The 17,344-nt window shown below is 40.8% G+C and overlaps 1 protein-coding gene across 1 annotated transcript; it reads left to right on the plus strand.

Moving 5' to 3' along the window:
* Positions 1-1,025: 1,025 nt before the first annotated feature.
* C2H6orf58 (chromosome 2 C6orf58 homolog) lies at positions 1,026-12,782 on the plus strand. Its single transcript, XM_069850865.1, has 6 exons — positions 1,026-1,347; positions 2,765-2,851; positions 8,224-8,408; positions 9,069-9,202; positions 9,639-9,877; positions 12,384-12,782. The coding sequence occupies exons 1-6, from the start codon at positions 1,026-1,028 to the stop codon at positions 12,500-12,502; spliced, it is 1,086 nt and encodes a 361-aa protein (XP_069706966.1). The 3' UTR covers positions 12,503-12,782.
* The last annotated feature ends 4,562 nt before the right edge of the window (positions 12,783-17,344 follow it).

The following is a 17,344-nucleotide window of genomic DNA, read 5'->3' on the forward strand; positions in this document are numbered from 1 at the left end:
TTGACTTGCTTGCATTCAATGTGTCAGTTCAAGGTACTTTAAGCACACAAAGCCAAAATGAACCTTACAGAAATACTTCAAAGAAAATGGGCATTTGCAATTTTTCTCATGCAAAAGAAAGACTACAGAGATAAGAAATGATGTGTTTGTTTGCTGAGTACTCTTTTGTAACCTTTACTTATCTTACAAAAGGCAGCTGAAGGTTATAAAGTCCTAGAAGTAGGTGAGGTGAAGGTAGCTGGATAGTTACATTTTTGGTGGTGTGTAACTTCATCAGACACTGATTTTATCCGTGGAGAGGTGACTTTTATATTCCTCTCTGAGTGCACGAGATCACAGAGGTTTCATAGGAGAATAGGTCTTTGTAATCATTTCCATGCAAGACAAATACTAAAAATAGAGATAGTCAGGTGTTGCGTGTCCTGCAGTCAGGCTGGTTTGGCTGCTTTCAGCATTTTTAAGATCTGAAGGTTGCAGGCAGTTGCCTCAAGGCCAAAAGACAAAGATGGCAAAGTCAGCACCTGTTGTATGTTACTGCTGCTCCTTTGTTGGTGTCTGGAGCACTCCTCAAACACTTCAGCCGTAACCTAACCCAGCCTATGCCTATTTTGGGGGGAGCTCTGTGGCGTTGCTGTCCCGTCTTTACTCACAGGAACTAGGCAGGGAAAGAGGAGGTGGCAGCTTGTAAGAAACACAGGAACAAAAAAGTTGGTAATGCAACTATACAATCAGTTCTGTAGCACCTCAGCCTCTTGGGAGGGTGAATATATGTTGTGGACAGCACAGATTTAGGCATTTTTTGTTCAGATTGATCCCTTATAAACATCTGCTGCTGCTCACCAGATCCCACAGTAAGGACAGAGCGTTAATCACCACTTACTTATGTGGCAACTCCAGGTCAGGGTCACTGGAAATCGGGAAGGAAGACGGACACCTCTGTGTCTGAGTCACCCTTTTTTGCCCAGCCCTCACCTTTCATGATAAAAGCCCTGCAGCCACAAACTCCTGGGTCACAGACCTTCACAATGCAGCCCTACCTCAGCATACATGCTCTTCTAATAGTGACTGTTGCCCTGAGTCCAGCAACTGCCACAGCACCGAGTGAAAAAGACACCACTAGAGAAGATGTCTATCCTCCTCTGTGGGACCTTGCCCCTGAAAACCTGCTGGATTTCCTGGTAAAGGACAAGAAAATCGTCATCAATGCTTGGAACTATCGAGAGCGACTGGGAGTGTATAAGAGCTTGCTAAACTCTTCAGCCAAATATTTTACCACCTTTGGATCTCAAAATCTAGGCAATATTCTCTGGGGATTACCATTGCAGCATGGGTGGCAATTTCATACAGGTATGAGTTATGTCTTGAAGCTACTGGAACAGCTAAGTCTTTACCAGACTCACTATGGATCATCCTTGTGGTTTCTGCCTCACAAGCCCCATATAGCCCCAGACAGTGTAAATTTTGACATACTGAGTTAAGCTGCTGATTTGAAAAAGAAATCCCGAATGAAGAAAATACCCTTGCATTGTGGAACAAGAGCTGTTAGACTTCTTAATAGGCAAAGGTATTGTTAAACACTAGACTGGTCAGAATCCAGAAGGTCTGTGGTTTAGATAGGCAATATTACAGTTAGCTGAAAATCTTTGAAAATATATTTCCAGTTGTTCCAATTTACAGTAGGTAGATTTTAGGTCTTGCACTCTGCAGTGCTGTTAAATTTTTAGTTGATTGGCTTATTTGGTTGTTAATAATATAACCTTTTATTGGTGGTTTGAGTTTCATTTGTAATAGAGAGAGCTGAAAGACCACCTCTCCCTCTGAGAATTTGTTTCCATTTGTGATTTTTAATCAGTTTAGGAGTAGCCTCATTATTTTCTAAACACGTTTTCTACAAAAATCAAACTTTTTCTGTTTGCTGGGGTTTTTTTTGGGGGGGGGGGTTGTTGTTTGTTTGTTTGTTTTTTAATTATGTACAAATTCTAATGGTTCTTCTTCCTTTGCTTGTTGGCCACGCCAGGGATGCAGACACAGAAACATGTGTGAAAGGTTTTTTCAGGCTAAGGCTGCAATATCTTATCAAGGGCTTTATCAGAGAATGTGTTCTTTCACATGCTGCTTCACACAGAGCTTGCAGTGGAGCTTTCCGTTCAAAGCTTGAGTTGACTTGCCTTGTTTTAGCAATCAAGAGAGGTGGAAGAAAGGAATAACGAATAGTCAATGATATTTCTAAGAATTTCTGCCTGGTGGTAAACAGGTATTAGTAAATGCATGTGTCTGCCTGTTGCTTTTTTTTTACTGGTTGCAATTTGTAGAATCATGAAGCTCTGGTTGGCTGAAGCTGTATGTTTGGAAGAAGCAGAGATGCTGCACCTGGTGGTGAAGGAAGGTTGCCAGCATTTTGTCACACCTAGTGGAAAATTAACTGCTAAGTCAAATTGAGGGGAAGGAGGATAAGGAGGTAGAGGAAGTAAACTCCAAGCAGGCAACTAGCTGGCAAACATAAAATAGTGAGAAGAATTTGGTTGGAGTTTAGACAAGCTATTTCCTCTTTCCCTTTTTTATGTACAGGAAAAGAAAGAGAAAATGAAGAGTGTGCCTGGTGCAGCAAGAGAGCTGACCCAAAGTGTGGCAGAGACAAAGATGACTGTTCTGTTTCTCTGAGCAAATCCTGCATCTTTACTCCTGTATTGTTTATTCACCTCAGTGGGATTTCTTGTACGAAAAACATTGAGAAGTATTTGGTGTATTATTTCATTTGATTCAGGCAGATTAGCAGATCCTTCCAGCGTGACTTCCTGTGGCTATGAAGATGGAGACCAACTGTGCATATCTGTAAGAAGCTGGTGGTCCTGTAAGTACACACTATTGACACTGTTCATGTCCAAAGTATGATTAGTGTCCCAGAAAGCAATTTAGGATCTTTCTTCCTCTTAGACTTTCTGTATTACAAAGTAATTTCTGTGCTGCTCAATTCTCCATCAAAACCTTGCAGTAAGACATCTAAGCGTGACTGAGTAATTTAACTTTGATAACTTATTTCAAGAAAGAAAAAAAATACAAATTTGCAGCCTTAAAAATGTCTACACTACAAAAATACATGTAAAGGTGTGTGAGAAACACCATGACAGGTATCTGTATTTGTAGACATCTGTAGAAACTATGGTTTTAAATTACTTCAGAGCAGATTTTTCCGTTTAGATGGTAGTACTTGAAACTAAAACTTAACGTGAGAATATTAAATAGGAATCTTTGTAGTTCTTGCATCACCCTTGGTAATACAAATCTGAGCACTTCTCTGCCTTCAGCTGCAACTCTACAACTTCACTGTGATCAATAGGCTACAGAGAATGAAATAAAAGGAGACATTTTGCCCATAATATCCAAACATCTTCTTTACACTGACAATAGTGATCCAGCAGGCTTTCAGTTATTCACTTAAAACATGGTTAATACTTTGACCTGGTGTACACAACCTAAGAGGCAATTTCTACTTGCTTTAATATTGGCTTTGGAGTTCTACTAGGCTGAAATTCTGGGTTTTGTTTTTTTTCATTATTCCAATAACTAGCAACAAACTGAAGACAGTGACAGAGAGAGAGAAGTATAAAGATCTGAATTTCCAATGTCAATGCTACTGACATTTTCAATGTTTTCCTCAATCAATGTCTCTAAAAATACACATCCAGATACTTCAGTTTTACAAAAAAAACTAAGATATCAAAAATTCCTGGATACTTTTGATAATTCAGGCCATTCAAAGGGATCAAACTGGAGGGATCAAATTATCACATTGTTTCTCTTAGCATGAGTCATACAAGAATTTCATAAAGTGTGTATCCGTTGTAACGGGAGAATGAATCTGTGCACATTTAAGCAAATATCATGCATTGTAGGAGGCAGTGTAACATTAAGGATGATGGTATCAAACTTGGAACCACCATTAGGCAGTGCAGAGAAAAAGCGAAGTGACAAACTCTACTGAAAGATCAGCTGTGCTGAAAGACCAGCCGTATGTGCTGTTGACATCATTCCTGGTAGATGTGACCGTGCACCTTATTCTCCCGTAGGACATAAGGGTAGGTCCACTGTGTCCTTTGCCAAGATCACAGGAGTGTGTAAGACAGGATACTATAACCAGTCTTTTTTAGACATAAATTAAAAATCAGTTGTATCCTCTTCTAGCAAAGAGGTCTGCAGAAGAGGAAAGTAAGCAATCTGGAATGCTACATGAAACTCAAGGGTATCCATTTATTGCTGCACAGAGCAGCACAATCAATAACACTTTCAGCAACAGTAGAAAATGCACCCATATGGCAATAGTCTCTGCCTCAAAGTGCAAGAACATGTGTATCTTGTTTCTTTCTGTCATTTTTTACAGCCAGTGCCTACACGGAAATAGACCCCTCAAATGACAATGTATAGACAGATTTCAACAGAGATCATCTTACAAAGTTGGCTTTTTTTTCAGAGACCATGAAAAAAATAAACAACTGTTAAATTTTCTCATTTGATTAATCAGAAATATTTAATTTAATTAACCTACACAAACCAAGTAGCGTATCCCAAACCAGTCCAAATAAAGTCACACAAACAGAATAATAGAACCACAGGATGGTTGGAGCTGGAAGGGACCTCTGGAGATCATTTAGCTCAACTCCTCTGCTAATGCAGGTCTGCCTGGAGCAGGTTACCCAGCATTGAGTCCAGATGGGATTTGAATATCTCCAGATGAGGAGATTTCTCAACCTCCCTGGGCAGCCTGTTCCAGTGCTGTGTCATACTCACAGTAAGGAAGTTTTACCTCATGTTCATATGGAACTTCCTGTGGTCCAGTGCATGCCCATTACCCCTTGTCCTGTCAGAGGTTACCACTGAAAAGAATCTGGCCCCATCCTCTTGACATCCACCCTTTAGATATTTGTAAGCATTGATAAAATCCCCTGTCAGTTTTAGGATAAAGAGACTCAGATCTCTCAGCCTTTCCTCATAAGAGAGGCTTATCGTCTTTGTGGGCCTCTGCTGGACTTTCTCCAGTAGTTCCATGCCTTTCTTGATCTGGGAAGCCCAGAACTGGACACCGTACTCCAGATTAGGTCTCACTAGAGCAGAGTAGAGGGGCAGCATAACCTCCCTCAACTCACTAGCCACACTCTTCTTGATGTACCCAAGGATACCATTGGCCTTCTTGCCCAAGAGGCCACTATGCTTGCTTGTGGCCAGCTTCTTGTCCTTCTCTGCAGAGCTGCTTTCCCGCAGGTCAACCCCTAAACTGTACTGGTGCAGGGGGTTATTGTTCCTGAGTTGTAGAACCCTACACTGGCTTTTGTTGAACTTCATTAGATTCCTCTCCACCCAACTTTCCAGTCTGTCCAGGTCTTGCTGAATAGCAGCACAACCTTCTAGTGCATAAGCTGCACCTCCCAGTTTTGTATTTGCTGAGGATGCACTCTATTCCCTCATTCAGGTCATTGGTCAATATAATGAATAAGTCTGGGCGCAGGACCACGCTCTGGGGAACACCATCAACTACATGCTTCCAAGTAGAGTCTACACTGCTGATCACAACCCTCTGAGCTCTGCTATCCAGCCAGTTCTCAATCAACCTCACCATCCACTCATCTAACCCGTGCTTCCAAATCTTACGTATAAGGATGCCTTTTCTAAAAAGTGCATAGCCATCCATGACAGCATTCCAGTCACGTGAGCTATCCCACCATGTCTCTGTAATAACAATGAGATCATAGCCATGTGACTGCACACAGATCACTAGTGCTTCCTGTTTATTCCTCATGCTGCATTTGTTGGTGTACAGGAATTTCAGAGAAGTACTTGGGCATTCAGGTTTTCCTGGAGAGGTGGAAGAGGATCCACCATAGTCATACATGCCCTTGTATACATAGCTTGTATGTATACTCATGTTTATGTTTCCATTATTCAAAAGCTGAATGAACACAAAAAAATCCCTTTTTATCTGATCCTAGACGAAGGCAATATTTCTAGTATCTTTTTTTTTTTTTTTCTGAAACTGAAACTCTGCTCTTTCAGAAAATCTATCTTCTCTTTTTAAAGAAATGAAACTGACAGGGTGAGGGGAAGAAAGACAAGACCAATCTATGGATTACAATCACTATTTACACCTAAAGGCAATACAATGATGTTTGTTTACTTTTTTTAAAGGAGGTAAAAGGCCTTTTAAGTCCTCCAGCTTAAATATTCTTCCCCTTTCCTAGAGAAGGGAAAAACTCACATTCTTTTCCCTCTAACACATTTTCTGTCCACCACTTCCATCCCTCATTCCCTCAGCTTCCCTGCTGTCCTATCACAAGTCCCCCTTTCCAAGAGATCTGCTGGCAGGCTGTGGTGAATGTCTCTGTCCCTTTCCTGCCACACAAGTGCTTTGTTGAGTGGATCTTTGAACAAAGCGTCTAGCTGTTAGCCAGCACTTAAATGTATATATCTTCAAGTGATCAAAGACATAAGCGTAGGGTAAATTTAAAATGTAAATTTAAAGTAAAACCAAAGCTCAATGTGATAGTCCAACTACAAAGATCAGTTTCCCATCTCTGTGGGTGGCTAGCACTAGGCGTTCCATGGGAAGGTATCCCAAGCAGTGACAAGTAACAACAGTCATTGTATAGCCCTGTGCAAGCACGGGACCTTCCTGGAACAGAAGCCACTACCCTTACATTCTCAGCATTTGCATTCCTGCGCTTTGCTTTTAGACACTGCAGGTTTGCATGTAAACAATTTTATTGCCTCCAGAAAATGTATAAACTCAGCGTTGATTTACCTTGTTGCATCAGGAACATGCAAAAAGTCTTTCAGAATGCACATCTCTTATTGTTCTGAGGATGTTAAGTGGTTTTGGCTGGCCTTCAGGGCAGCCCTCTCTGGCATGAGTAGTTATATGAAGCCAGGAATGAGCTTAAACCATAAACTCACATTTAGTATGCTCCAAGATGTGTGACACACCCCTTGCTTAAGAATTTCAGTACATTTTGCCTAGAACTATATTCAGTATGGTCCTTTTCTGTATTGTTTTCTGCCCTCCGAGTCCCCTAAGCAGGTACAAATATGTAATCTGTGCAAGCCCACTTAAAAGAATGCCAATACTATCTGATATGAAATCCAGATTTCAACATTTCTCATGTAGAAGTGAGACCTAGCTCAGCAATGACTCCCAGTGTGACACTGTCTTCTTGTTACTTGGGACTTTTTCCTTTGCTGTTCTGACTAATGGCCATACATTTCCTCCTGAATTTCCAGACAGACCCTCATAGGGAGGTGAATCAATGCTTTCCCATGAGTAGGACAGGGATACATGGTAGGTGGTCAGGTTTCAATGATTTTGATCCTCACTGCTGGGACTGTATACAAAACGTCCTTAAGACCAAGCAGAAGCAAATGAACTCTCAGCATAATGGCTCAGGAAAACCCACCCAAGAGCTAGTCTCCAGGCTCTTTTTCACTGAAAGTTATTTAACTTTATTTCTACAAGGAGGACACCGTTCAGAGGAGTATTTAAAATCCTCCATTCAAATGAGGAACATCAAATAACCCCACAGGCACTCTCACTAGAGATGTTGTCCAGCACACGTGAGAACTGAACTTGAATTTCCTACATGCTGGATCAGACTTCCCCAACTTATGGATCAGCCCAGAGGAAGACATTATCCTAAAATAAATCTAAACAAAAAACCTGAGGTAATTTCCAAGAAGTTTTCAGTGGGCAAAACCTTTTTTAAAAGCAAAATTGTTATTTTCCAGTAAAATATCACTAATATTTGCCTTTTCCTCTCTTATATGACTAGGAATGCACAGAAGAGTGGGGTTTTTAAGTGAAAACAATATGCATGGACTACCTCTTAGACTATCTATACTTAGTTTGCAAGTAATATCTGAGAGACTTTTGATGTCCTGTCTGTGACAATCTATAAAGACAATTTTTTTCAGTTGTTTATCCTTTCCTGCCAATTATAGGACACTCTCAGCTCATGCAATGCTATAGAAGGACAACATATAAATGAAAATTACAAATCATACCTAAATCAATACAGATATCACCATTAGCACATTCAGCACATGCATCCCACTACTGAACACAGTTCTGTCAGTGGCAATTTTAAATGGTTGCATTTGGTATGGGAGAGTTTTCATTTTTCTACGCAATAATTTTTCATTTCCTTGTAGTTAATACTTCTGCCTTTTTAATTATTGTTACAGGTATGAACTACTACCTGTCTGTCATACCCTTTCTGGGGGCAGTGGAGGCTGGCCTCTTTGGGCAGCTGCAGTACGAGATAGAAATGCTGCCACCTGAGGAACGAAGAGCTGATTTCTGTTATAGTGTTGCTGACTGCTGGTCTCAGTTTCCCAAGCTCATGGATGAGTGGAAGGACTATTTTGAAGTAAATAATATTATATTTTTTCATATTCTGTAGGAAATGATGCCAGAATATTTCTTTTTAAAACCACTATTACTGTTACTTGTAAGATTCAGAGAGCTCGGCTTGCTCTCAGTAACAGCTTGATATAAAAGTAACAAACAGAAAAAATGAAAAGCATCATATAAAGTGAGTCAGAGATGAGAAGGTTAAGATTTTTACAGGTTATGGATTTTTGCCTTCTTTTAAGATAATTGTGTATTTTGGAGTCTGTCCCAAAAGACTGTTTTGTTAAAAGTTATATTTGTATTCTTCCTATAATGGTTACAGTAATAATGCAAAATAAGCATGTGAGATAGAACATTACCCTTGAAAAATGGCCTTGCATTGGTTTTATACAATCTACAAATCTAAAATTCTCAAAATGCTGGAACTTCATTCAGTAGGACACTTATTTATGCAAGTAGATATTCTCTTTCCTCCTTATTCAGCTGTTCCCTACTCCCAAAGATGACAATATTTCTTACTTTATAGATTCAATAATTTTTGTAGATATACTTCTATATTCAACATTTTTGTAGGTAGTCAAAAAAACTTAGTATTTTGTGAGGTATGTGCACAAGTCTGAAAAGTGTATTGAGTTTAAACCACCTCACCGCCCATTTGTCCTTCTTCTTCCTGCAGTACTTGCTGTCTACAGAACACAAAACTGAGAACTCTGCAACCTTTTCCTCCTTCAAATTGGATGATGCCCTCCGTCTCATGTGGAAGGCACACGTCACCTCCATTGCTTACGCACTGCCCAAATTCCAGGACAGGTACAGGGGTGATAGAGGTGGCCAAGGGGGTTCTTCCCATCTGCATGCTTCTTTGGAAGGATAGTATCCCAGCAATGTCCACACGAGCTTTCTTATTTCAGGCCCCTACACTTTAGGGTGTACTCTTCCATACAATCTCTCCAAGGAGAGATGGCTGCCCAGGCTTCAGTGGATGGGCAGTCTTAGGCTTGACATGAGATGCTGATTCCCCTCTGAGAGCCAAAGCCAGAGTCAAGAGCTGTGTTTAATCTGGGCACAGGGAGTTATACCAGGAAAAACTAGGTGTAATATTCTAAAGGACACTTTAAATCACCTCGGCACTGAGAACACTTAGGATTTTATACTCAACAAAACACATTCAGGGTAAATGATCAACTGATGTGTTCTATGAGGAATTTCAATTATCTGTTGCATTTTAATTTTTTATCTCTTTCAGCTTAAAATATCTTCCTGCTCCAGAAGCAAATTTTGGTGAAGACTGGGCCAATGCTGTAGATTTCATTGCAGCCACACACTTCTCTACAGATTTACAGAACACAAACAACTTCCAGGTTTTCCTGCCTCAGAGGATGCTTGTTGAAGGTGATGTCCTTCCATCCATTAGTGACTTCAGTCCAGAGCAAAATAAAGTCCTGGTTTCACTGAGAGCTCTTCACAAAGCAAATCAGCTAACAGGTAAGAGCCCAACTAGCCAACGTCTGTAGCCTCTAGACATTTAATACCTTGTTCTCTCTTTCTATGTCTTTCTCCATATGAACACAGTGATTTGTTTTTTATATACCATAGTATAAACACTTCCCAGAGACTAACAATCAAACAATACAGCTAATAATGCAACCATAAGTAAATAACACACCAGAGAGCAAATGTGGTGTTAGGATGACACTGATGATATGCAGTGAAGATTTCACAAGGCAAATGCATTGTTTGTTGGAATAGATTATCTTACTTCTTTTTCTCCATTTTTCATGAGAAGTTTAAAAACACAATTACTATTTTGCGTTTCACTAGTTATTGCTGAAATCATTCAAACTCTAAACAAAGTTATTAAATCAGTTAAGGTCATTACAAAAACAAACAATAGGAAAATGATAGTGAACCACAGTTTGTGTGCCCACAAGTGCTCTGGTTTTGGTTTTTGCCTCAGTCTTTGGTCTGACGATGAACATTCAGACTGTGGCATTAAAACATCATCTGTCCCAGAAAACCTCTATCCTTAAACAGTGCTGGACTTTCACTAAGATAAGTAGTTCATCACCATCCAGCGGTGAGACACAGAATTACAGTCTTCTGAGGCTTCAGTTCCTTCGTAGGTATTACAGGGTTGGTTGTATTATGGAAAGTTATTATAAATATTTAAATGAAAATACAATATAAAAATACACTGTAAAACTAATATACAGAGCTATGGCATTTGTTTTGTGACCTTCTGTATACACGTTTTAGTGAAAATTTTCTCACTATTTGTGTTTATAGCTGAAAAAGATACTTAACTAAGCTATTCAGTGTTATAAGAGCGTTTTCTTTTCACACAGTGCTTCTCTCACACCACTTACATACTACTGGAGGTGCCTCACGGTCTGAAAAAATGTTCTTAACAGCTCAGTCCCATGCCTCGCAGTCTATGACACAGGTCAGGGTTTCTTGACCTACCTCCAGGAGGGGAAAGAGGCACAGCAAGGAGAAGCAACCAGCAAGGCAGCAGGGAGGGAGCAGAGCACCAGGGCAGTAAAGCAGATGAGAGCAGCGCTGGAAGGAGAAAGGAAAAGAAGCCTGGATGCTGAATACAGTAGAAGGAAGGAAGTAGAGAGACAAAGAATTGCAAGTGCAGCCATAATGAAGTCCACAGCTGAAATCCCTTGTTTTGCAGGTGGGACATTTCCCTGCCTCTGCTTTGACGGGACAGCTTTACTGATAGTTAAATGACTGGTAACTCAGATGCTTTGCAGATCATGAAAGGAGCTTTAAACTAAATATGACTTGGGTCTGTATCCACAGACTTGACGGTGATGTGGAACACTTGATCTTATTGCTACAAAACCCAGATGACAAATACCATTTTTGTAGAGTTAGATTCCTTAAACTTTTAAATACATCCTGTGACATGTAGAGTCCTCTTCTGCTGCTGCAAACTTCATCAGTGGACAGAGGGTCTCAGTAGCTCTTAGGACAGGATCATGCCCAACCCAGAGTGAGGTTTGGTTTCTCGATTCAGAGTTTGGTTATTCTTTATTTTCCTTTAGCTGCCTCTGCCCGTCCAGCAGTGACCTGCATTGAGAGAGTGCTGAGCTACCTCTAAAGCTTCTAGACTTGTGAATAGTCAGAAGCTTTACCTTTTATGCTCTGCCACTCACTGATATCTGAAGGCAGAATAGCAGATGCCTTGAGAACGTTTCTGCTGTCCCCACCTTTTCTGCAGTCCTCCTGCCATCCTCCTAGGCAAAAGGACCATTTGCTTCCTTCACTTCTTAGCCCTTCATCTCCCTCATACAACACTGTGCAAATTCAATTCTTCACTGTTGCCAGTTTTATCAAGAAAACACAAACAAACCAACAAGTTTTGCAGGAGAATAAACTCCTCTTGCTTTTCTAGTAGACATTTTTTGCCCTCAAATTTCTTCAGTGGACCTATTAACCACCATAAAGATCAGCACTGAGAAGAGTGAGGAGCAGGCAATGACTATCCTGTAAACTGGTGCTTATATTAGACTGGTTAAGCAGGCTTCCTAGAGAGCTACTGTTCATTGCTTGGATGAAAGTATTAGGGTTTGCTAATTTCACCTGAGGCCTTAGCTGGCAGAAGTACAAATTCTTGGTTGCTTTACAGTCAAACCAATTACAATTACCAGGCCACTTCTTCATAAGCCATGAAACTATGTGCAACTGCAGAAAAAAACCTTAACATGCTCTTCAATCATTTTGACTTGCAATGTTGGTGACAAGGGAATAAGCCCAGCTGTCTGTCAACACAAAAGACCCTGAGATGAATGAATGGCCTGTGTCTCCTCACACATTAGTAGGCAATAATTAACCTGTCCCTTGCTCCAGCTTTGCCTACATCTTACTGTTCACAGGAGAGTGGTGGGTGTTTGTTGCCAGACACGTGCTTCGTCTCTTGTGTGCCACAAGCTGTGCATGTTCCACGTTAATTTGATAATGTCACATTGTCTTTCTTTTGAAGGAGGATTGCTGCTGAAGGTCTGGCAAAAGGCTATGTCTACTGAAGCAGGAAGAAAAATGGGCCAAAAACTGATTGAAGGCTTGATTTCAAGCCAGATGCTTGACCTAGTGGGGGTATAAGGAAGGAGTGGATTTAACAGTGCCCAGTTTCTTGGGAAAATGCAGTTCCACCATTGATTGATTAAATCTTTTAGCAGATATGTGTCTGGCAATCTGGCCTGGGTAATTTGTTACAACAGGATTTCCTGAATAGCCGTGTGTGCATCTCTCTCATACTGAATCAATATTGTTATCTTTTATTTTCCTAATTAGCTCATTTGTTTAACTCATTTCCTCATAAATAAAATGCCTCACAGAAAATCTTACTTATTAATTTTTTTTTGATTTTATAAATAATGTATCATTACTGGAGACAAAATTAAATAAAAGCAAATTATATTCTGTTTCAGACTGTTTTCTTCCCTGTACACAGGGATCTCACCAGATATTTAATTGCTCATGTCCTTGATGGTCTAACAGATGATCATCCAAAACTTTTCTTTGAAGTTCTGATCCAAAACTAATTCCCCAACTGTTTCCCACCAAAGTTGTTATTTTGCTGACCAGCTGCAATCAAATTTGAAGTTTTCAGGCTTTGCAGATTAAATAGTTCAGTACAGATGGAACCCCTTGATATTCTGCTTTGCAGCACTTGCTTTGTAGTAAGTACATTCCTTGCAGCAGTGTAGTATTGTGGAGCCAGTCCTTAGAAGTCCTGAAACAAATGAGTTTATTCTGTAGCAGCTCATACAAGTCCGTCAGGGATTTCTGAATTTGATTCATTTCGCTTACCTCAAGAGAACATTGATCTGACTATTGATTTATGCAATTACGTAGTCTCTATTGCCACAGGTTGCTTTTCCATTCCCCTGCGTGTAACCCTTCCTGTTGCAAGGTGTCATAGGTTAGATCTAATCACTGAGGAGACGTGTTCACGCTGTGTCCTCCCAGCACGTGGCACACTCAAACCCAGATATTAATCCTGATCTTCTGGGTGATAATGCATATTGGAAATTAACTATAATAACTTGGCATCAGAAATTGTGGGGAAGTGGGACAGAGATCCTTCAGGCAGACAGAGCTTGAGGTTTCTTAGGAAAACTGATGGCTTGGATCCTCCATCCTTATGAAAACTTCCCTCAGAAAGCAGGCATGGCTGGAGCCACATTTTCACAGCGGAGAGCAGAGAATGGCAATAGAGCCACTGCCTGCTGCATCCTGTCAGAGTACGGGTTGCACTACACCACAGTTAAACTTGACACAAACCTTAGACTCATAAGCCAAAAAAAGGCAAAGCAGCTTCGCTTTGCCACCATTTTAGGTCCATCCCACGGTTTCAGTGACACCAAGTATCTCAGTCTGCAGGTCTGCCCCACGTCCCTTATTTGGAAGGAGTGCTGTATGTTCTGCTCAACTTTTCTGCTGGAGCACAGGGTTTCACTGTGATGCACTCACAAACCATATTTCATGTGTAGCCATTGCAGCGATAGCCTTCCTGACAACACCTACAGTAGTCAAAGGTTTTCCATGGACTTTAGGGGTGAGATTGGGACTCTCGGCTTTTCCCACAGCCCCAGAGTGACTGAAAGAACCTGCGCAAGGGCCCTTCCAGCAGGGACACTCCGGCAGGCACCACAGACTGAAAGGTGATGCTGTGCCCATCAGCACTTTCCATAGGGAATGCTCAGCTGCTGTGTGCACGCCGGGCCGAAGCCCTCAATGTCTCCTTGTGCTGATAGTCCAGCTCCTAGGCAGCAGGAGAAACACCAGCAACTTGGGAATTTCCGCGCCTCCTGAATTATCAGGCGCATACCAGGTAAACGAAGGAAAAGAAAAGAATTTGCGTCTTTCCATGCCACTTAATCCCAGTTTGATTGGTCTTTTCTCCCCAAACTTGCGTGATATTTGCACTGCAAATTAAGAGGTAATTATCAAGACATTGAGTAGTTAAACACTGTTCTGTCCTTTAGTGTCCCGGGACAAAGGTTTTAATTATTCATTGTCATTTTATGGATAAACTCTTAATGTACCATAATTAGCTAACAATTTTCAAAGGAAATACATTAATGAGGTCTAAGAAAATGTGGGAGTTTTTACCTTAATTACCTGGTTCATAGAACAGAGTAATTAGATTCCAACAGACTTTAGGTGTAATCTGAAAGTAATTACCACAGCTGCCAGCTGTTAAAATATTAAGTTAATTGTGCTCCAGAAAAAGTTTTTTGGGAAAAAAATGACCTTTCGTGTGGTTAACTTAGATTCAAAGGTGTGCTTTGAGGAAGCAGGAGCCTTTAATACAAATAGGGAAAACAAACTTACAAGTTGCAAACTGCTGCACTTGAGGGGATATTTGTAACACATTAAAAAAAAAACCTTGCCTTGTGTGAATTTATGATAACATTAGGATATACTTCAGTATTTTGAAAAAGAACTATCTTTCTTAACACAGCATCATATATATATGTATTTCAGATACTTTTACCTAATCCAGTGTGCCAGCCAGTTAGGCAAAGGCTTTGGAAACTTGTCAGCAATTGCACTTTGGAGGTTGATGCACATATTAAAGTGTTGACAAAACATGAGATGATGAATTCTTTCAACTAGAGCAGATTCAGATATCTTGGAATAGAAAAGATGCATTCTAGTAAGAAAACAGACAGCTATCAGGAAGTAAACAGAGAAAAATACGAAGAGAAGGCAGTACAAGTATCATAGGATGTCTCTGGACAGGGATGAGAGGGCACTGAAGGAGTCTGCTTGCTAGTTAAAGCTAGCAAAAGCTGGCAACTACCAAAGCAAGGGTTTGCCTGGCAAAGTGCAAAAGGATTTTCTTACTCAGCATTAGTCTGGAGTTTACAGCCCTGTTCTTGTGCCTTTTACACGTGTAATCTCTTTGCTGACAACTGCTTGACATTAAGTAGTTTCTGTTTAACAGAGGTGCTGTTAGAAGAAAGCATAAACACAACCTGCTGCACCAGAGAGTCAGGAAGTTAAACTTCTGTACACACTTGCAAATAGCAGGGCTAAGGGGATTGAAACAAACAACATTTGGAAGAGAAGGAGGGAAGGTTAGCAATGGATACATGATAAAAAAAAGAAACTGGGAGAGCAAAAATCCACCAGGAAAGAGCCTGCCCTTCCTCAGATTTTGGTGTGAGTCTTGCTCCTCTGCTGCAGCTCTGCAGAGCTGATGGGGAACTGCCACCTTCCTCTTCCCAGTCTACTTTACTGACATCCAAGGACATCCAGGCTCATTTTAGGCAGGTCAACTCCTTATTTCTGAGAGATGTGAGGTTTTCAGTGCCATTCCTACAGGAGCAGGTTTTCCAATGAAGGTTCTTGTGTTTTTATATATGAGTTTCCAACTGGGAGCACAGCCGCTGCAAAATGGATCTGTGCTTTACCTAATATTCTCCTGAACTGTCGCATAAATAGATGTGTGTAAGGGCTGCCCTCTTCAGCAATATCCCTTATTGTCCCATAAGGGGAACAGCACCCTTCTCGTTCTCTAGGAAAAGTGCCTCTGTCTTCACAGAGCTGTTAGCAGGTATCAGCAGTCAATAGTTCAGCTTTCTTAGGTATCAAGACATAGAACTTAGAGGGACACAAAGGAGTTAGCAAAAATGCAGAAACTCCACCCCTGTTTTTTTCCAAGCAGGAACTGGATTCTTGGGTTTCTTCTTTATGATCCCTAATCTCTGCAGAATTACTTGGGCTCCCTTCCTTTCCAGCCTATGCTCTCTAATGCATAATGAAGTGCTTTTTGCTGTGGGAAAAAGTACTCTCCTGCACACCTGCCGGGTACAGAGGGAGAGCAAAGATATTCTTGCCCAGGGCAGCCTTTAACCTTGCAGCTTGGAGGTTCTGCAGGGAAGTGGAAGATGTCGATTCGGAACCTCCCAGACAGAAAACGAAACTGAACCTGGCAGAAGTACTTCAACTGTTAGTGCACAACATGAAAAAAGACCCACATTTCCTAAAAGCAAATGTCTCAGCTCTTTTTTCAGACCAGGGCATGTTGCCAGCTCCTCCTCTGCAGGGTGTTGTGAGCTGTGGGCCTCTAGTTCTCACTACTAAAGGCGGCAAGATTCAAAATGATACACCCCTACAACATTTTCTTCATACTAACCTCGGTGTCTCCAGGGGGAGCACGTTGTCTATTTTCTCATCACATGCTGAGTCTTCATATATAAAGTGCAAAGAGCTGGCACCTGAAAAAGTTCTGATATTTACTTCAGTTTAATTTTTGAAGAAAAATTCCAGCTTGATAAGTCCTCTCCCACTGCCATTCCATTTTTACAGTGATGCTGGACATCAGAACACTTGCTGGGCTCTGTTTAAGTTTGAAGTGCTTACAGCCTGTATCCACAGAGGCATTTGGGCTCCTAACACCCAATAGGATGTTTTTTGATACAATTTAAGAAATTGAATATGCTTGAAGATCTAACTTAAACTCATTTTGGATCTAATTTTCTGTGCTACAGATGACTCAAAATGAGCCATGAGGCATTTTAAGAGCAACTTGTGCAGTGTGAAGTGCAGTGCTACCCCAGGCAGGGGCTGGTAAGGATCTCTAGGAGAGCCCAGGGGCTGCAGACCTGCCAGACTGCACTGACTGGAAAGGGCAGCTCTGTCTGGGAAGCAGAGTCATTCAAAATGGGATTTGGAGGACGAGGAATGGAGGCAGAATCACACGAAAACTTGTTATGAAGCATTTATACCTACTTAAAATATAACTCAATTTATGTGATATGTTTATCTAGAAGAAAACATAATATTTTAAAAGTTTTTTAACTGATTCACACCTAACCAGACTCTCCAGAACTGAAAATGCAATTAAATGAAATCCTTAATGTCTCACTGCATTTTGCAAGTCATTTGTAGATGTGGAAAAGAGCTGGACAAACTATACATGCTTACATT

This window comes from Phaenicophaeus curvirostris, chromosome 2 (assembly GCF_032191515.1).
Source record: "Phaenicophaeus curvirostris isolate KB17595 chromosome 2, BPBGC_Pcur_1.0, whole genome shotgun sequence".
Classification (NCBI taxonomy): Eukaryota; Metazoa; Chordata; class Aves; order Cuculiformes; family Cuculidae; genus Phaenicophaeus; species Phaenicophaeus curvirostris.